Consider the following 21986-nt stretch of genomic DNA (forward strand, 5'->3'; position numbering starts at 1 on the left):
CGACCACCCTTCGATCCAAACGGATCCTTAATTTAACTTTAGGCAAACAATTCGAACGAAAACTCTACTATATTACTTTTTTCAATTTCCAAAGAAACTTGTACTGATCGCCCAAAAGTGTCTCTGGGTCAGTGAAGACCCCTGGCGTAGTACAGGTCAAACTAGACAAAGTTCCAGATACGAAAATCTATCCTCCACCCTTCTCCAAATCTATTTTTTACAACAATCAATTACCTGTTCGCTCTCCTTGGACCCGGTCGCCTTGGCCTGGCAGTAATTAACACACGACTCGTAGAGAATGCCCTTGATGATCAGCTGTATCAGCCGGTCGTTCTTCGCCGAGGTGACCGGATGTGCTGGATCGGTGCTCTTCCGGTCCCCCGGTAAGAATTTCTCCACCAGAGGATGAACCTCTCGAAAACACTGTACCCTGGCGTTGCTCGGATTCCAATCCTTATACTGCAGATGATCCGTGAGCCTAGGTAGCGTCAACAGCAGACAGAGACCGCTGTACTCCTCCTTGGAGGGCGCGACCTTCTCGAGGTCGCTCAGTACCTTGACGACCTCCTCGACCGCGTTGTCGACGCTCCCGTTGGTCCCCGCGGCGATCACGTTCGCCTCGGACTTGATGCAGAGCAGCTCGACGTACTTGTGACGCAGTATCGAGTAGGTGAACTTTCGCATATCGAAGTCCGGCAACGCCTCCAACGGCTGAATGAACTCCAACACGTCGTCCCATTGTCCGTCGAGGATCAGCTGACGAAGGAAGAGGACATCGTCGCTGTACTGACCGTTTATTACACCTGTCTCTCGTTCCAACGAGAGCTGCGAGATGTGAAGGTCGCGGCTGTGGAGGAACTCCAAGGTTAGTCGTACCACATCCTCCTCGCGCAGCGTCAGATGCGCCGCCGGCATCACGTACCGAATACGCAACCTGGACAATTTCCAGAGCAGAGAATTACAGCCTCGACCTTCCGTATCGAACCGCGACGAGTGTTCGATGAAGTTTCATCGATCGCGGGAGATTTCATCGTTGCATTGAGATCGGTACGATCAGGGGAGGATCGAATCGCGGTTCTAGCGTCCAGGTGGCTCGATTTTTAGATCGTGAATAAGAATGTGGATCTTCGACGACCTCGTGTCTGTCTGTTCTTTCGCGAGTTTAATTCGAGACGCCGGATACTCCGATAATAGATACGCGGAGAATAATTGGGCACGGGAATCGGGAACGGTTGCGGTCGCTAAAATTGCGTATCCCTCTCACTCTGTCGTAATCCGTCCGGGGGACGATAATTCTTGTGTTCAACGTAACACGATCTGATTCGCCGGAATTACTTGTTCGAACGATACACGGGTATACTGTATTGCGAAACCGACTAATGGTATGCGCGCGTAAGGAATGCGCGAAATCCTCGCTTGTACAAGTTCGATGCACTTCGAGGCCACCGGCCCTGCTGACATGCCCTGATTGTCGCGCGAACTGGGTGGATAGATTCGGACGTTGATCCAAGCGTTCTCCTACTGAACTACTCCGCGTGCCGGTGAATATTTAAACCTCGTCGACAAATGGTTACGCGGTTGTCTACCGCGTCGGTGCGTTGGAAACGCGGTTTTCGAAATCTGCCACCGTAGTGCAACTCGGGCCGCGTGTTCGGCGCTCGGTGACGTCAGTTGCTCGCGAGTTTCCCTCACCGGTGGAAACTGCTTCTGATGATCGTAAATAGTCTCTATCGGTGCGGAACTCTTGAGAGAGCAACTGACGATCTGTTCTCGTCAGTTTAAACAGAGACTGCGCTCGAGAACGATTGTCAGACTCTCGAATGGAATTTTCATCGACAAGGAGCATCTACGAGGGCAACTCGCGATGGTTTTACTCTCGAATGGACACGTAGCTCAAGGTATACTAAGACTGTGAAACATCACTCTGCAATGATCACTTTTAAATGCGGTTTCCATTGACGTGAAGACACCACAGTGCAACTCGGGCCGCGTGTTCGGCGCTCGGTGGCGTCAGTTGCTCGCGAGTCTCCCTCACCGGTGGAAATTGCTTCTGACGATCGTATGAAGTCTCTATCGGTGCGGAACTCTCTCGAGAGCAACTGACGACCTGTTCTCGTCAGTTTGAACAGAGACTTCGCTCGAGAATGATTGTCAGATTCTCGAATGGAGTTTCTATCAACGAGGAGCATCTACGAGGGCAAGATTATGATACATCACTCTGCAATGATCACTTTTAAACGCGGTTTCCATTGGCGTGAACACACTCTCGAGAGCAAGTAACGACAATTTGAACAGAGACTGGGTTTGAGAGCGATTCCACAGGTAAGGACGATTTTATTCCGAAATTTCGTTATGACAATTTTAGACCGGTATCGCGAGGTCGAGTTTGTCGGATCGGCTCGTCCAGATTTGCATAAACATCGTTACCATACCGTGTTCCCCCCACGGAAACGCTCGAACCCGTTAAAGTTGAAACGCGAGGTCCGGCGTCCACGACCCTCTAAAATCCACCGCTTTATATTCCAACCGGAAACACCGGGACGAGACCCAACTTCCTCGTGAATCGGAGCTAGAACGATCCAAGGATCGCGTCAGGGGGTTGGAAATCCGTGGAAAATCGACCAGCACTGAAAGTTTGTCCGCCCAGCGATTCTCGAGGGCGTGAATTATGAATCTCGCAGACACAACCAAGCGTCAGGCAGCTTGGAAGCTTTTCTCACCGGCGAAAAAACTCGCGGCGACACGAAGGGAAATAACACGGAGAAAAAATGTTTGAACTCGAGATTTTTGAGCGTAAAATCTTTGGTTAGTGTCACCTATTTAAATTTATTGATCTCGATCGTTGGAGAACGTTTTACAAAAATTTTTGTGCAAAATTGGATGTTTAGAAAACAATTCGTTGCACAATTGAGTCATCTCGAGTTCATTGGGATGCCTTCTAGCGAGTATCTCCCTTTGGTGAGTGTCACCTATTTAAATTTATCGATCTCGATCGTTGGAGAACGTTTTACAAAAATTTTTGTGCAAAATTGGATGTTTAGAAAACAATTCGTTTTGGCGAATGTCACGAATTGAAATTTATCAATCTCGATCGTTCCAGAGCGGTGAAAAGAACGCTTCGACTCACATATTGCGCGTGAAACCTGACCTGACCGATTTTGCGAATTTTGGTTAATTACCACATACACCTGTGGCGACGCTGGCTCGATAAAAACGCGCGCACCGCGCGAAATTCGCGACATCAGCACCGTGGATCGATTTAAGCACTCTCCAAAGCGGTGAATCGCAGTCACGATCGAATTCTTGGACGATTAAGAACGAGGAGGAACAATGGCGCAGTGGATACTGGTGAGTCCTCGATAATTCGAAGCTCGACGAGTACGGATTGAAATATACGACAAGGCGAAATCGGATATTTGGAATTTTAGCACGGTAGAAACTATTGGATTGTTTGAAAACTCATTTCGTTTCCCAAAATGAAGAATATATAATTTAATAAAATGTTTGTACACTTTAAAAAAATCCTGTTGCATTTTCTCCAAAAAAAAAAAAAACGAAATGACTTTGCGAAGAACCTAATAATACTAACGAGAGAAGAATGTATAACGATCGATACGACAAAAAGTTCGTTTACTCGAATGAAAGTGAAACATCAGGAATTGATGATTTCTCTACCGGTCGATTATGTTTGCGTTAAAAAAAAAACTTGTCGAATCAGCGAATTTTATTATTGTGAAAAATTCGATTTATTTAGCTTTTTTAAATATTTCTAGAGACTTTCAAGAACGAAAATTCTAATGTTGCGAATTAATCTTATCAATTTGTTAAGTAACTGAATAAATTGAATTTTTGACAATTATAGAGTGTCCTACGGACAAAATAACTACCGTGGCAAATCGAGGGTTAAAGTAGAACCGAACAATCGAGGGTTAAAGTAGAACCGAACAATCGAGGGTTAAAGTAGAACCGAACAATCGAGGGTGTATTGTACTTTAAACGAGGTAACATTCGCAGAATTTATCAAAATGGTTCAGACGATTGGGTTTCAGGTTGCAGTGGCTTTTTTGGTGGCCGAGAATGTCGGTGCCGATATTCTGGTGCAACCTGGATACGGACAACCCCAACCGATGCAACAAATCGAATCCATAACGCAGCCAATGAATGTCCAGAGTCCGGTTCCCGAATCCACGGAAATGCGACAACTGCAATCGGTGGACCCGGGCTATCATCTGGAACTGCATCCGGTGTACGGGAACTTGCAGCATCCAGCGAACGCGATATCGTACCAGCTGATGCAGCAATATCAGATGCCATACTTGTCCAAGGCCAACAAACGCCTGATTGCCGCGCAATTGAACGGTCTTGGGCTCAATGGGATGCACGGACCTCTTCCTACGGAGTATCTCCCTTTGGTGAGTGTCATGTATTTAAATTTGTCAATCTCGATCGTACGAGAACGTTTAAAAATATTTTTGAGCGAAATTCGCCGTTTAACACACGATTTGTCGCTCAATTGAGCGGTTTGGAGCTCAATGAGACGCACGAACTGCTTTCTATTGAGTATCTACGTTTGGTGAGTGTCATATATTTAAATTTGTCAATCTCGATCGTATGAGAATGTTTAAAAATTTTTTTGAGCGAAATTTACCGTTTAACAAACGATTTGTTGCTCAATTGAAAGATTTGGAGCTTAATGAGATGCACGAATTGCTTTCTATTGAGTATCTACGTTTGGTGAGTGTCATATATTTAAATTTATCAATCTCGATAGTACGAGAATGTTTAAAAATTTTTTTGAGCGAAATTTACTGTTTAACAAACGATTTGGCGCTCAATTGAGCGGTTTGGAGTTCAATGGCATGCACGAGCTGCTTTCTATCGAGTACCTCTCTTTGATAAGTATCAAGTGTTTAAATTTATTGATTTCAATCTTCAGGAGCGTTTAAGAAAATTTTAGAAGGAAGTTTAATAATTTTAACAAACGATTAATTTTAACAAACGATAAATAATTTTAATAAAAAAGTTTTTAATAAGTGTCATATGTAACACAACTGGTACACTGACCTTTTTCTATTCAGGTCGCGTGTACCACGCATAATACATGGTATGATAATTACTGTATGCGAACTAATTATTTATGGACGGTGATGAAATATTATGTGACAATATATCGATCTTCGGACGAAACCTAGAATAACCCGAATGAAAAGTCGAGCGAAAACTTACTCGGTGCGGAACGTGTCTTAATTGTGTTGCATCGATTAACGAAACACTTTTATCAGGCAGTACATAGCCGGCACAGAAGATCTAGTGGCGACGAATCCGATTCTAGAGCAGAGAAAGAAAATCTTGGAAAAGTTGATATGGCCCCGAAGCAGACCTTAAACGAGGACGTGCCCTTGGTGGTTGATTTGCAAAGTCAGAACGGAGTAGCTACGAAGAACCTCGATGGTGAGTCACGAGGGACGTTTCGCGGATCGGAAATCGGTAAATGAAAAACCAGGGGAAATTTTTTAAATATCAGAGGACCTAGCTTGTATTATTTCCATTAGTCGTGCTTTTAAATTAACGCGTCGCTGCATTTCGCTCGATTCGAATATTTGCATTTAAGTATTTGCTGACTCTGCAGACGTTGGTCTGCAGGAATCTCTTATTCCCTTTGCTCGATATCATTCTCTAAACAAATACTATCGAGTTGTTCGGAAAGTTATTTCTTCTTTTTTTTTCGGTGAAAATGAAACATGATTTTTTCTGAATGTATAAACATTCTATTAAATTATATATTCTCCATTTTGGAAAACGAATGAATCACGAGAAGCCCTACACATCTCCATCGAGAACATTATATCGAAAAACTTCTCGATATCACTGCATGCAGTGATAGGATAATTTCTTCAAGGTCATTTTTAAAGAAACACTATAATAAAATCGTCCTTGGTTTCCTCCTTTTGAACAAAATCGTGTATTTTTTATCGTAGATATACTACAACTAACATCGACACGAATTAAATCTAAATTTTTCACTCCAAGGTCATTTCAAGGTCATAGAAAACTAACTCGATGAATTTGACCACAACGTACTGTAACAGAAAATACAAGATTCCCCTAAAATAAAATAAAAAAAAAAATAACGATGACCTTCAAATCGTGTAAGAAATTACCTCGAAAAAATTCAAGTTTTCCTCTCGCTGTAGGTGTTCTCTTAAACACTGAGACTTTCTCTCGAGTTTTTCTCGCGACACCCTGTAGAACACGAGGAAGCATAGATATTTCGATACGAACGTTCCGATGTTCAATTTGGCTACCCTTCGTTACGAAAAATCGAATTTCGATTATTCTTTTTTTTTTTACGACAGAGAAACGCGTCGGAGTGCGTCAAAGCGACACTGGTCGAACGAGCGTCGGAGCCACTCTGTTGGGTCTGAATCCGGCAAACATGTACCCCGTGTACCATCAGTACCCTTCCTTGGAAACAGGCCCGCAGAACACAATTTTCAACACCCATCAACAAATCATCGGCGACCAAACGCATCCGCAGATACTGTCCAAAGTAAATTCACGTGCAACCACTCCGCAGGTACGTTGAAACTATTCAGAATCGCGTTACATAATCGTAGACCTACTTGTACCACAAAGTGAACAATCTTGGGTGTTTGCAGCACACGGTGTTGCTGCAACAACCTTCCCCGCAGCAATCGTCGGCCCTGGTGCAACAACAGCAAAGTGGAATGGCGCTGAACTCCGTCGCGAACAAACAGAGAAACGTCCCTGATCCCAGACCCGACTCCATTACCGCTCAATCGTCGAAACTCGAGACGATGGACGACTATAACGAACCTCGAATGGCAAAGGTGAGTGGTAATCCTTCGAATTGTATCGTCAGTCTAGAGGGTGAAGGATCTCTGAGAGATGAAAGTTAATATTCACGGTTAGAGTGCAGAGATGAAGTCAGAGATGTTCAGAGATGAAAATTAATAGTGGGATGAGTCTATTGTAGGAAAAAATAGTAGGTGTGAATTTTTTTGGAGAACACAAAGTTTGTGGAAGCTTAGAGTGAGTGGTATTTCTTCGAATTGTGTCGTCAGTCTAGAGGGTGAAGGATCTCTGAGAGATGAAAGTTAATATTCACGGTTAGAGCGCAGTGATGAAGTCAGAGATGTTCAGAGATGAAAATTAATAGTGGGATGAGTTTATTGTAGGATAAAAATAGTCGGTGTGAATTTTTTTGGAGAACACAAAGTTTGTGGAAGCTTAGAGTGAGTGGTATTTCTTCGAATTGTGTCGTTAGTCTAGAGGGTGAAGGATCTTTGAGAGATGAAAGTTAATATTCACGGTTAGAGCGCAGAGATGAAGTCAGAGATGTTCAGAGATGAAAATTAATAGTGGGATGAGTCTATTGTAGGAAAAAATAGTCGGTGTGAATTTTTTTGGAGAACACAAAGTTTGTGGAAGCTTAGAGTGAGTGGTATTTCTTCGAATTGTATCGTCAGTCTAAAGGGTGAAGGATCTTTGAGAGATGAAAGTTAATATTCACGGTTAGAGCGCAGAGATAAAGTCAGAGATGTTCAGAGATGAAAATTAATAGTGGGATGAGTATATTGTAGGATAAAAATAGTTGGTGGGAATTTTTTTGCAGAACACAAAGCTCGTGAAAGCTTAGAGTGAGTGATCTTAAGGAACAGTCGAGCTTCGAATCGTAAATCGAGAGTATAGAAACGAAAAATTAGTATTCTGGTAAGTCCAATAGGTCGACGAATCTTGCATTCACATTTTCTTGGAAACTCCGATTAAAAATATCTCAAATGTGGAGGCAAAATTTCGAAAATTGGACTTTACAATGTTTCGTTACTCTCGATATTTAGGACTCAGTTTCTATTGTTTCAAAACGCATCGAGAAGGTTCAAACATCATTGCTAGTTACGTTCCAAGAGTTGCATATTCTAAGAGTTGCATGTTCCAAGAGTTAAATATTCCAAGAGTTGCATATTCTAAGAGTTTCATATTCCAAGAGTTGCATACTCCCAGAGTTGCATACTCCAAGAATTGCATACTCCAAGAATTGCATATTCCAAGAATTGCACATTCCAAGAATCACACATTCCAAGTGTTGAAAATACCTAGCCATATCCTAACACCCTATCCTCAAAGAGAAAGAATTCCACGCAGAAAGAATGGCAGTTAGCCCGAATAAAAAACTTTTTATCACAAGTTTCTCTCTCGCTGAACAAAAACGTACACTCCTCTCGTGCACCGGGAAAAAGTGACGCAAAAATTAGCCGGGCAAGTTTCCAAGTTAACGACGATCCGATTATAATTCTTTCCACTTTACCGAAGTAACAACAGAAGAGATGAAGTGCTTTCCTCGTGAAAAGAACACCAGTACTTAGCCAACCTCGATCAATACAAAGCAAAAATCATTCGATCATTTTCGTTCACAGAATGACGAACAGACCACAACACTCAACGACGACATATTGGGCACGCATAGAACAAAGTACAACACGAAGATCAAGCAACATATACATCAGCACGGGATGTTGCCAACCAATTACGCGATGACTGGAGGTTGCTCTTGCCCCTGCGCGAATACTGGTTACAACGTCGTTTACAACGATGGAATGTCGAATAGTTTCACTCCGGGACAGACCAACGTACCGCAAAACGTGCAAGTTTATCAACTACCGAGCGTACAAGGAACGAATTATTCCCCGAACACTGGATACGTTGTTCAACCGTACAATTACCCCGCGAGTAACAACTGGGAGTACCCGTCTACCTCTGAACCGTACAGGATCTGTTTGCACAACGAGGACAACGTGCCGCGCGTAACGTACCAAATGATGTGAACGGAGATCCGACTTGGCAAATCAACCGGACCGTCGGGTAGCTCGAATCCTCGCGAACACCAGCGATTTGAGCGGTACCGCGGTCGAGACCTGGGTCCGAACGGACCCGTCACTTGACTCGCACAAATATTTCCAAGAACGATTCGTTGTTTCCAATTAGTTCGTAGTCGATTTCTAAGGGGAACTGTATTTACGGTGGAATCGAGCTACCTGGGTCGGGAAAGACCCGGAAGTGTCACCCTAGAATAAGAGAACGCGATCGAAGTTGCGAAAATATACGAATGAAGGAAGATTCTGTTGTTTTCTTTTAATTTCTAAGGGTACGATCGAGCGAGTTTCTGTGGGTCAGAAAAGACCCAGAAGTGTATTAACCGTAGAATAAGAGAACGCGGTTAAAATTATGAAAATATTCGAAAGAAGGAAGATTCTATTATTTTCTCTTCATTCCTAATCGAGCGAGTCTCTGCGGGTCAGAAAAGACCCAGGAGTGTATTAATCATAGAATAAAAGAACCGAGATCGAAGTTACGAAAATATTCGAAAGAAGGAAGATTTTATTATTTTCTCTTAATTCCTAATCGAGCGAGTCTCTGCGGGTCAGAAAAGACCCAGGAGTGTATTAATCATAGAATAAAAGAACGAGATCGAAGTTACGAAAGTATTCGAAAGCATGAAGGTTCTATTATCTTCTCTTAATTTCTAAGGGTACAATCGAGCGAGTTTCTTTGGGTCCAAAAAGACCCAGAAGTATTATATTATATATTAACCGTAGAATAAGAGAACGCGATCGAAATTACGAAAATATTCGAAAGAAGAAAGATTCTATTATTTTTTCTTAATTTCTAATCGAGCGAGTCTCTGCGGGTCAGAAAAGACCCAGGAGTGTATTAACCCTAGAATAAGAGGACACACGATCGAAATTGCGAAAGTATTCGAAAGGACGATGCTTCTATTATTTTCTTTTAATTTCTAATGGAGCGAGTCTCTGTGGGTCAGAAAAGACCCAGGAGTGTATTAATCATAGAATGAGAGGACACACGATCGAAATTACGAAAGTATTCGAAAGCATGAAGGTTCTATTATCTTCTCTTAATTTCTAAGGGTACAATCGAGCGAGTTTCTTTGGGTCCGAAAAGACCCACGACAGTGTATCAATCGTAGAATAATAGAACGCGATCGAAATTGCAAAAATATTCGAAATCACGACTATTCCATTGTTTCGTCTTAATTTCCAAGGGAAGCTGTACCAAACGGTGTAATCGAGGCCCGAGTTTGAAAAGATTCAGTTGCGTGGGTACCGCGAGTAATTATTTATTACGTTTCGTATCACCGCATCGAGATCGTTCTAATCGATAGCCACCGTACCGAAGAGTCGTTAATCGATAAAAAGAAACGCGGAATTTTCAACGAGCCGTACAATTCAATAAACGTTTGACCGTAAACATCGTCGCGTTTATCGTAGCGAGTCTCTTCTTGCCGGTCTCGTAAAATTTTACACCTCGAGTAACTCGACGCCGCTAACGAGAAACCAACGATTAATTGGCATTTAGTGCGCGTCCGTGAACCGGATTTAAGCGTCGTTCAAGTAATCCTATCGCTTAATCGCGGAAGTAATCCGCAGGAGCGGTCGCCGACCGATAACGTTTCGTTTAAATCTTCGAGCGTTACGCAACGTCTCGTCTCGTCTGTAACGAAACACGGAATCTGGAGAGGGAAATCATTTTCACGATCGTCCTTTTCTCCGGGACAGGCTTTCATTCCGGTTCCTTCACGCGTCCTCGACTCCACTCGTTGGTCGAAATTTTTTTTTTTTTCAGTTTCTTGAAACGTTGAGGTTACGAGAACGATTTTAAGGGTACATTCAAGATTTTAAAGATGTAATAAGGATATTGTTTGGGTATTAACCCTTTGCACTCGAAGTTTTTTTTGAGTCATATTACCAGCAACTCGAAGCCATTTGAGTGAAAAGATCATATTCACATGTAAGTTCATGATATACGCATTGAAAGAAAAGTCATCGTTGTATGTTATTATTTTTTTAATTGTTTATGGATACAAATGTTAGGATATATAAAAAAAATTATAAAATTATTACATTTTGTAATCTTCCAAAGTGTGATACCTCTCGAAGCAATTGCCAATATGTAATCTTGGCTTCTCTAGACAGGTATCACAAAAATAATGGGTCTGCCGTCTTTCGCCTGGAATTTTTCTATTCGAACACACTACACAATCTTTCTTGGTTCCAGAACGTATAATATGTAGGTGGTTGTTGAGTCTGGCCTCCGTATTTGGTGTGTAACTGTATTCTCGAGATGTGCTGTTTTGTCGGAAATTCCCAATCAATTGGTCCACCAACAATTTTACAAACTTCAAGTGTGTCATTGGTTTTTCATTATTTATTTTTTTAACAGAAGTGTACAATATATATGCATTTACTGTACACATTTCCATCCCCCAAAAAAATAGTTTTCTCCACCATTTCAGGGATTTTCTCAGAAAACAATATGTTGCAGCATATTGGTCGGCCCGATCTACTCCACGCATATTTTTTGTGTAATCGATAACAATTTTAGGTTTTTGTATTCTGACCAATTCACCACCACGTACTCTTCTATCAACCGATGTCAAACCCGCTTCATTACGAGTACTTAACAAAGTGACAATCCTTTTGTCCTTCCATGCGAGAACTAGGGTTTTGCCTTTTCTGTAAGCCACTGTTTTCCTGTCTCTTACAAATTGCGGTTTTTTTATTGTCGTTGGTAAATATTTCCTATTTGTTTTGATTGTGCCGGTGAGGAAACAATTCATTTTTAGCAGTTCTTCAGCAAGGGGTATGCTTGTATAATACCTGTCGGTATACATACGATAACCTTTAGCATTAGGAACATTGTCCAATAGTTTTCTGTACAGGTCTAAAGGAATTCTGGAACTGACAGGCAGATCAGGTCTTATGAGATTTTCAGAAGTAATACTGCCGTAATAAGGCAAAACCGAATAAACATAACCGGTAGTTGAGTCGGCCAGAACGTAAATTCTAATTCCCCATTTAGTGGGTTTAGCTGGATTATATGTCATAAAACATATTTTCCCCTTAAATTTTATAACGGATTCATCAACGCAAATCGACTGATACGGTATAAAATGTTCGGAAAATTTTGAGTTGATGTATTGTAAAAAGTTATTAGCTTTTTGAATGCGAGTCCTTAAGCACGTATTTCTGCCTACTGGTGCATTTTTGTGTAAATGAAGCATCCAAAATATTTGCTGGAATCTATCTCGGGTAAATACGTCTGAAAAGAATGGAATTTTACTGGTGAACTTGGTACACCAATATTCCTGGAGATTTGCAACCAGCATGGTTCCCATATTCAAGATCACTCCGATGAAGGCCAGAAATTCTTTCCGATTAACATCACTCCATGTATTCCATATTGATCTCCTTGACAATTGCCTTCCACGCAGTCTTGAATTTGCGTAATCATTTGTCTCTTTTATTATGGAATCAATCAATGTATCCGTAAAATATAATTGAAAAAAATCTAACGGTTCTTTTATATCGTTGGAAATTTGTGGTCCGGCAATTCGAGGTGAAATATCGAAATCCATAGGAGATGGAATATTATCCACTTCCGAAACATCCATCCATTCGTCATTTCCAGTTGAATCTGTTGTGTCTTCTACATTTCCTTCTGTATCACTTTCAAATCCCTCAATATCACTTTCAATTCTCGGTATGTGTCGTCGTACTGCAGGAAATATATCACTATCATTAGAATCGGATTCATGGCTTAGTTCAATATTGTCTGCTTCATCACGGCCAAGAGCGTCTATGTTATTTCTGTAATGTTCACCATGAACTTCAAATTCTAATTCGTCGCTACTACTTTCAATATCACTATAATTTTCACAAATTTTTCTTTTATTTGCCATATCGGGGATATAAATATGAATTCAAAATATAAAAACAACAGATAAACTAGAATCTGATATACACTCTACTGCTGAATAACACGACTTAACTCACTTGCATCCAAATGCGGAATGCGGAATGTTGCTCAAACCGCGATTGTGTGCTGTTATCGAGAGCATAACAATCTGCGAGCCGCGACCGTCATTTGTCACCAACAGCGAAATATCCTATAACTAATTTTTACGATTTGTTTTTGTTCTCATGTTAAAAACTGAAAATTATTTCCATTGTCTCCGTAGCGGAGCCCTCGAGTTTGAAGACAAATTTTAAATGGCTCCGCTCCGGAGCCCTCGAGTGCAAAGGGTTAAGAATAGTGACGAGGATACTGTCTGGGTTTGAAATTACCAGGAACGATACTATTGGAAGAAAAATAAAGATATTTAAAAATTCTAGTAAGGATGCTATCTGGATTTTAGGAATATTGCAAGGAGAGTATTTGGATTTGAAGAATATTGTAAAGACAGTATTTGGATTTGAAGAATATTGTAAGGACACTATTTGGATTTTAAGAATATTGTAAGGACACTATTTGGATTTTAAAAATATTGTAAGGACACTATTTGGATTTTAAGAATATTGTAAGGACAGTATTTGGATTTTAAGAATATTGTAAGGATAGTATTTGAATTTTAAGAATATTGTAAAGACACTATTTGGATTTGAAGAATATTTTAAGGACACTATTTGGATTTGAAGAATATTTTAAGGACACTATTTGGATTTGAAGAATATTATAAGAACACTATTTGGATTTTAAGAATATTGTAAGGACAGTATTTGGATTTGAAGAATATTATAAGGACACTATTTGGATTTGAAGAATATTGTAAGGACAGTATTTGGATTTTAAGAATATTGTAAGACAGTATTTGGATTTGAAGAATATTATAAGGACACTATTTGGATTTGAAGAATATTATAAGGACAGTATTTGGATTTTAAAAATATTGTAAGGACACTATTTGGATTTTAAGAATATTATAAGGACAGTATTTGGATTTGAAGAATATTGCAAGGACACTATTTGGATTTGAAGAATATTGTAAAGACACTATTTGGATTTTAAGAATATTGTAAAGACACTATTTGGATTTTAAGAATATTGTAAGGACACTATTTGGATTTTAAGAATATTGTAAGGACACTATTTGGATTTTAAGAATATTATAAGGACACTATTTGGATTTGAAGAATATTATAAGGACAGTATTTGGATTTTGAGAATATTATAAGGACACTATTTGAATTTTAAGAATACTATTAACCATATCGCGATTTTAAAGTACCATCAACGATACCATCAGGAGAAGAATTACTTTTAAGGACACTATCAAGGTTTAAAAATATTATTAAGTATACTAACCCAATTTTAAGAGTATCATCAAGACACTATACTTACTTTAAGGAAACGTTCGTATTGGATATTCCGTATCGTCAGAAAAAATTCATAAATATCAATATTTCGATGGTGGACCGAAATATGATTTCTCCTTTAAGAGATCTTCCATTTTAGAAGTTAAGAAGAATAGATTTTTTCAGATTTTCTCAAAGTCTCGTTGAATGAAGTACGATCGTATAGCTGAGATTTTCCAGCAATTTCGTCGTCGTGAATCGAGTTCCAGCATATTGATTACCGGAAGAGAAAGTATTCAAAAAATGGCAAAAGCCATTTGGACTACATTCCTCCGGGAATGTTCAAGAAATAATTATACCCGAGTTGGCCTCCGTGGACTAGACAGTTGGTGCAAGTGGCGCCAGGCTCTTGCAAATGTAAAAGAATTCAACCACGAACCCAACGAAAAACTTCCAGAAACATTCCAACCTAAATATTTAAAGGTTTAATTGATACAAAATTCTAAAACAGTTGCTCGAGGTTCGAAAAATCTACAATATTTCTTTTTATTTTTTTTATTAACTACACTCGTCCTGAACACGAAACAATATCATCGTACAGATTAACAAAATTTAAAAAATCGAGAACACGAAGGATCGATTAAAAAAAAATTCTCAAACAGGTTTTCGACGTTTGAAAAATCTACAATACTTCTTCCCCATTAATCACACTCATCTCGAACACGAAACAATATTATCTTCGTATCTCGGATTGACAAAATTTCAAAGATCGAGAACACGAAGAATCAATTAACAAAAAGATTCTCAGACAGGTTTTCGCCTTTTAAAAAATCTACAATACTTCTTCCCCATTAGTCACACTCATCTTGAACACGAAACAATATCTTCGCATCTTGGATTACCAAAATTCAAAAGATCGAAAACACGAAGAATCGATGAATAATTCTCAGACATATCTTTGAAAAATCTACAATATTTCTTCCCCGTTAACAACATCTGTCCACGTTCCAAACCTCAAGAATTAAAAAAAGAAAAATCAAAAACACCATACCTTCCTCTTCTCCCTACGGAAGCACTTCAACCGTTCACACCCCTTCCGTGAATAAATATTTCACCGTGAAAAAATTCACAGAGTTTCCCAAAACTCGTGCAACCAACCCTGCAAAGTTTCGAGAAGCCATCTCGAACGAGGCTCGAGAAAAAAATTCACGAAGAACCGTGCCTTCGAGGTATCAGCTCGCGGGAGAAACCTAGGCTCATCCAGGGCGTCGCGGCGCTCGCGAACGGTACGAGAGACGCGACCGTACGACAATTCAATTTCAGACAATTTACCGGGAGCGTTAATTGACCCGAACCAGTAGAGGCGAGAAGTTTCGTCGGGTCTACGAGTGGCATCAGAACCGGAAAAGGAGGGCAAACACTCGATCGACTAATTTCTGATTCCTCGTTGGATGTCCGCCCACGCGGCCTCGTTCGTGAAATGTAATTTCTTCGAAGCTGCGAAATTTCCAGCCGGAGTGGTGGAACAGTGACGAGGGGAGGGGGAAACTGTCGCTGTTTGCTGTTCGTTACGCTCGTCGAAAGTGCAAGCGACGAGATAAGGAAATTACTTCGTGTAACGAAGTTCGGTACGTGCCTCGGAGTGCACACGAATCCCCCTCGTGGCAGATGCACTCGCGCGATTATGGGCCGCGTACGGGGGACCATTGACGGCGGTCAGGTGAAGACACCAATGCGGATAAATTCAACGTTTACGACCACGGGGCTCGAACGACGTACTGCGGTGTGCCTGGAGCGTGGAATACTGAAATTTCCGGGTGATAAGTTTGATTGCGGTAATTTCACTTTGCAAAAGTAGCTTTTATGGCGAATTGAAGTATTTGTACGGAATTGTATGAATATTTAATTATTAGTAATTTTGTTTGATTTCTGATTTGAGTACTTTGCTGGGTATGAAATAGATAAAGGACCATTTTGTAAATTTTCTGTGTATAATGAGTGTTCCAAGTGGGAAACGTTGAAATTTTGGAGTGATAAGTTTGATTGCAGTAATTTCACTTTGCAAAAGTAGCTTTTATGGCGAATTGAAGCATTTGTGTGGAATTTTATGAATATACTTGTGAAGTATTTAATTTTGTTTGAATTCTGATTTGAGTACTTTGCTGGGTATGAAATGGATAATGGTCTGTTTTGTACATTTTCTGTATATACTGAGTGTTGGAGTCCTTTGATGGGTATGAAATAAATAAAAGGCCTGTTTTGTAAATTTTCTGTATATTTAGCGTTTCAAATGGGAAATGTTGAAATTTTGGAGTGATAAGTTTGATTGCAGTAATTTCACTTTGCAAAAGTAGCTTTTATGGCGAATTGAAGTATTTGTGTGGAATTGTGTGAATATACTTGCGAAGTAATTTTGTTTGAATTCTGATTTGAGTACTTTGCTGGGTATGAAATAGATGAAGGACCATTTTGTAAATTTTCTGTATGTACTGAGTGTTTCAAGTGGGAAACGTTGAAATTTTGGGGTGATAATTTTGATTGCAGTAATTTCACTTTGCAAAAATATCTCATATTGTGAATTGGAGCATTTGTATTGAATGGTATAAAAATACTTGCAAAGTAATTGTGTTTGATTTCTGATTTGAGTCCTTTGCTAGATATGAAATAGATAAACATCCATTTTGTAAATTTACATTTAAACATTTATCACATTATCACATTTCCCGTGATAAAATTTACATTTTGTAAATTTTCTGTATATACTGAGTGTTCCAAGTGGGAAATGTTTAAATTTCGAGATGATAATTTTTATTGCAGTAATTAACTTTGCAAAAGTAGCTCATATGGTGAATTGAAGTATTTAAAATTTGTATAAAAAATAGAACTTGCAAAGTAATTATCTTCGATTCCTGATTCGAGTCCTTTGCTCGACATGAAATAGATAAACATTTATTTTGTAAATTTCGACGTCGAACGATGAGTTTCCAGATCGTTGGATGAACATTCGTAATATTGAAAGATTAAGACCGAGTACACAACCCACTGGAGAGTTTCCACGACCGAAACGATTCAAACGACTGTAACTTTGTGAAAAATAGTCGTACGATGGTCTTCGTGGAGTCATTTTAAACATCGAAGTCTCTACTTTCATATTCCCGTGTGGAATTTCCCTAAAGATTCTTTTATACCACAACAAGATTGAAAAAGTAAAGATGGTTTCATGGACAAAAATTGGAAAGCTTCAAATCGCTCCCAAACGCTTGGAAAATTTTTTACTAATCTAAAATCACTACCAATTTGAAGACCAAAGTCTCTCCTTTATAACAACCCCCAGAAAATTATTCTACGATTTTTTTTCATCGTCTTATTCCACTTTAAGTAACAACGTCCCTTTCTTATTGGAACACAACTCTACATCGATAGAGTATCTCTACAAATCCTTGTAAAACGTACAATAACTACCTACAAATATTAATTAAATATTCAAAATTATATTCAATGACACTCAAACCGATAAAAAAGTATCCAAATGATTTTATCGTTTCACAAAGATATTCTAAAATCTTGACAATTTTCAGAAAAAGTCCTTCTGGACAAAAAAAGAAACAATTTATCAAAGACTGTTCCCAATGACTTTTTCAAAATCGAGATTCCAAGTTTCAATCGGAGAAACTCATTTACGGACAATCTTCGAGTAAATAATTCAATTCTCCACCTGTGTACCAGGCTAGAAAACTTCTAAGACATTAATTACGAATAAACGAGAGACGTTTCGCTGTGCAAGGACTTCCTTTCGCGAAACGAAACGACAATTCGCGTTATTCAGAAGCCGAGCAACTCTGATCGCCAATCGAACCCGATAAAATCGAAACCTTTGTTCGCCAATCGGGTTCGCGCAACTCAATGGCCTGTTTCGTTCGGCAACTCGTTCGATGTTGCACGAATCGAGGAAAGGAACGAGCCATAGTGCTTTTTACGGATAACAAACATTCCGTGTATCGATGTTACAGGGAATCGATCGATGAAAACGTACTCCGCGAGGTATTTTCATCGTTTCCGCGAAGGCGTATCCATTGATCTACCTCATCTTTCCCCTGGCAACGAACAGCAACGGGACTCGAGTTCCTCGACTTCCCGTCGTTAGAGAAATTACAAAACTCGATACTATTGAGTTGCAACGTATGAAATATCCTCTCTCACAGACAAACCTGTGGTAACCGATCGCGTGGCCGAGGAGGAGACTCGAAGGAAAGTAATTTTCAATAATTTTTTCATCACAGAAAACCTCCATGAAACTCTTTCTTATTTTTCACGTATATTCTCCGACCTTTTGTAATGTAAATCGTATTTTTTTTTTTTATTTTTTTCCGTTAGAATTAACCGAATGTCTTCATAACGTGATAAAGCGTTCGGTTATTTTCTACGAGGAGAATTGGAATAATTACGTTACGTTACGTTTGGAATAATTTTTTACACATGGGAATTTAAGAAATATTCCAGATCTACGTGTTGTTGTTAATTTTATATCTCTCGATCGGGATTTAGGAGCGTAGATTGCGTGATTGTATTACGAGTGATGTTTACAAATATGAAGGAACGTATATGGAAAGTGACGAGAAATTTCGACGAGGTTGTACGTTGTGAAAAAATTGTCGAGAATTATTTTCGTTTTAACGATTCACTCGAGTATCCTCTTAACTTGTATTTCTGGCTGTCGGGGCAACAACTTAACGGATTTTGCTTCGTGACAACGACCGGACAAAAACTGGACGACCTCGTGTGTACAGGAAATTTATTCTTCGTCGAACACCATTGTGTTTTTAAAATTCATAGTATTCGGGCACTCGTAAGAGTGGAATCTTGTAAATGGATGCTTCGATTCAATCTTTCGATCGTTCTCTTCGAGTGGGTGCTCAAAGTCGTTGAGAAATGTCCCAAATGTATTCAAATTAGAATCTTTAACTTGAAAACACTCTAAAGTGACCAAGAGAATACCAAATCATCCAGTTGCATCTATTATAACAACTCACTGTATTATACATGAACACAAACTCAAAATACACACTCGAAGAGACTCGAGAAACGCATCAGTGTTAAATAATTGTATCAAAAATACCTTGTATTTTTATTCAGACCTAAACCATGGTACTCTGTAAACAACTAACTGATAAGTAAAATGTCGATTCGAAATTGAAATAATGTATTACATTTGACTTTAAATATCGAGTTCTCTGCAAGAAACGAGCACAAACTGCAAGATCGTTCGAAAACACGTTGCAACGAATTTGACAATCCGATATAAATCACGTTCGAACGTAATTGCATCGAGAGTGTGAACGACCAACGACACTCGTCGAATTGAGTCATAAGGTAAGTTTACAGACGTACATTTGAAACGATCGTTCTCGAGCAACGAGCCGGTTCTTTTTTCATGGAACGATCGTAAACCGGTGGCGTACGTGCAGCGGTAGCAAACGGCCGTTGAAACGTTGAAACCGTGGTGAAAAATTACGAAACGAGTACCAGAAGAAGGTATGCGGTGCGTTTACACCTGCGTGATTATCGGTGCTTCGCGCTGTATAATTGAAACTGAATTTCACAACGTTTCCGTTGCGCTCGGATCCATGACGGGTTTGGTTCTCGGTTTTCGTTATCTAACGAATAATTTCTTTCCAATTTCATTCTAATTGCACTGAAATTCTTGTATTACTGATCACGGTGTCTACAATGTAATCTTGCCCGTTGGTAGCTCCGCGATTATTTAAATTCGAGATTTTCCACGTTGCTCGGAAGTGAAAGAAAGAAAAAAAAAAAATAAGAAAAAATCGACGATTCTTCTTAACGTTGATTTCCTCTCCGAAAGGCTGCTTGTTAACGATTATTCGGCCCCGTTGTCGAGCGAACCCGGTTAAAAATAACACACGTACGAAAATAAAAATTCGAAAAAGCGAGAAACGTTTTTTCTTTCCGCGGTATAATAATTGCACGGTTCACTCGTTTCTTCCGGTTGAATTTATACACGGTGCGATCAATGGACTTGGTATTTAATTGCGAGTAAACGTCGAACGAAGAAGCGGAGAGCTTTACAGCACAATGGCGCCTAACGAGTGTATACGTACATTGAATGTATCGGCGTCGAAAAGTTTTTTCAGACTCGTTGCTTTTCAACCGAAACAATTCGGTACGCAAATTAACGGGCAGTTTCGTTATTCATGAGCGTAGTTTCAGCGCCGAGCGTCTACTTATTAAGGCGGTTAATTGATAAAAAATCGATGGGGGAAGTGCGTTTATCGAGCGGAAGTTAGGAATCGTACGCAAATCGTTCCACAGCGTTTACCATACGGTAATGGCCGAGGCGAGCTCGCCGTTATTCTCGTAACAAGTGGCTCTAACTAACTATAATTAGCCATTAGTTAAAGGGATACGGTTACTGTCAAAAGAACCATCGATCGATATTTACTCGCTATTAGACGGAAGTAACCGCAACGATAAACAACAATTTACGATAAAACGCTCGCTTCCCGTGTACTTAATTAGTCGGTCGCGGGAGCGCCAATTAAATTAACGTGGGATGCCCGTGTGCCCGGTAACCGTTGGAAACTTGCTTCAAATTTCGAACGAAATGGAGTCAAAGTTAACCGTTCCTTTGTTACGATACCGCGTCGCGATTCACACTCGAGAAACCGTGTACACGCGCACTCGAATTGTCGCGCCGGAACACTTAACGATTCACCGTGCTTGGTCTTTAATTCGAAGTTACGAAAAATTGTCGAACGATGCCGAAATAATTGAAAAATTCGACAGAAATAATTGTAAAGTTAGGTACGAAAAATTGGTAAATTCTTTCCCTCGCTGATTGAAGATTTTTTGTTAATCCTACGAACGATGTTGACCTTTGGGGAGTTAAATCGAAGTTAACCTTTGGTTTCTCTCGACATCGTGTCACAATTGTCTCGGTAATTGTGAATTCGATAGAAAGATTGGAAATTCTTTAACCGTCGATTTTGAGATCTTTGTTAATTACTCAAATGATCTCCATTGTGGAAATATTGCTCCCTTTGTATTCTCAAAAGAAAATTTGAGTCAAAGTTAACCTTTGGCTTCTCTCGACATCGTGTCACAAATGTCTCGGTAATTGTGAATTTGATAAAAAAATTGTAAATTCTTCAACCGTCGATTTTGAGATCTTCTTTAGTTACTCAAATGATCTCCATTGTAGAAATATTACTCTCCTTATATTCTTAAAAGAAAATTTGAGTCAAAGTTAACCTTTGATTTCTCTTAACACCACTTCACAATTGCCTCGATAATTGTAAACTCAGTAGAAAGATTGGAAATCCTTTAACCGTCGATTTTGAGATCCACATGTATTCTCAAATTGGTCTTCATCGTAGAAACATTGCTCTCTTTATATTATCAAAAGAAAGTTTGAGTCAAAGTTAACCTTTGATTTCTCTTAACACCACTTCACAATTGCCTCGATAATTGTAAACTCGGTGGAAAGATTGTAAATCCTTTAACCGTCGATTTGGAGATCTTCGTTAATTACTCCAATGATCTCCATTGTAGAAACTATTGCTCCCTTTATATTATCAAAAAAAAATTTAAGTCGAAGTTAACCTTTGGTTTCCCTCAACATCACGTCACAATTACCTCGATAATTGTAAACTCGGTAGAAAGATTGGAAATTTTCTCACTATCAATTTCAAGATCCACATAAACTCTCAAAATTATCTCCATCGTAGAAACATTGCTCCCTTTGTATTCTCAAAATTTTCTCAAAAGAAAATCTAAATCGAAGTTAACCTTTGGTTT

At 39.5% G+C, this 21986-nt stretch overlaps 2 protein-coding genes across 3 annotated transcripts in view; one reads left to right on the top strand and one right to left on the bottom strand.

The window, feature by feature from the left end:
* Positions 1–21986, bottom strand: part of LOC143148684 (WD repeat-containing protein 47) — a 164787-nt gene that overhangs the window by 114041 nt on the left and 28760 nt on the right. For both annotated transcript variants that reach the window (XM_076315261.1, XM_076315262.1), the window contains exon 2: positions 235–934. In XM_076315261.1, coding sequence (XP_076171376.1) covers positions 235–934 — 700 coding nt within the window. The remainder of the gene's footprint in view (positions 1–234; positions 935–21986) is intronic.
* Positions 2206–9084, top strand: LOC143147880 (uncharacterized). The gene is made up of 12 exons (XM_076313567.1): positions 2206–2254; positions 2296–2322; positions 2366–2558; positions 2682–2958; positions 3101–3170; positions 3246–3348; positions 3429–3432; positions 4050–4412; positions 5283–5451; positions 6357–6577; positions 6660–6851; positions 8439–9084. The coding sequence occupies exons 1-12, from the start codon at positions 2206–2208 to the stop codon at positions 8844–8846; spliced, it is 2076 nt and encodes a 691-aa protein (XP_076169682.1). The 3' UTR covers positions 8847–9084.

This window comes from Ptiloglossa arizonensis, chromosome 6, assembly GCF_051014685.1.
Source record: "Ptiloglossa arizonensis isolate GNS036 chromosome 6, iyPtiAriz1_principal, whole genome shotgun sequence".
In the NCBI taxonomy this organism is placed as follows: Eukaryota; Metazoa; Arthropoda; class Insecta; order Hymenoptera; family Colletidae; genus Ptiloglossa; species Ptiloglossa arizonensis.

What these genes read in the sequence shown, in the direction of transcription:
- LOC143147880 (XM_076313567.1), top strand. Translation starts at nt 2,206, where the DNA reads ATGATACATCACTCTGCAATGATCACTTTTAAACGCGGTTTCCATTGG. An exon ending in TAAACGCGGTTTCCATTGGC is followed by an intron (nt 2,255 to 2,295) that starts GTGAACACACTC and finishes CAATTTGAACAG; the next exon opens with AGACTGGGTTTGAGAGCGAT. An exon ending in CACGTGCAACCACTCCGCAG is followed by an intron (nt 6,578 to 6,659) that starts GTACGTTGAAAC and finishes GGGTGTTTGCAG; the next exon opens with CACACGGTGTTGCTGCAACA.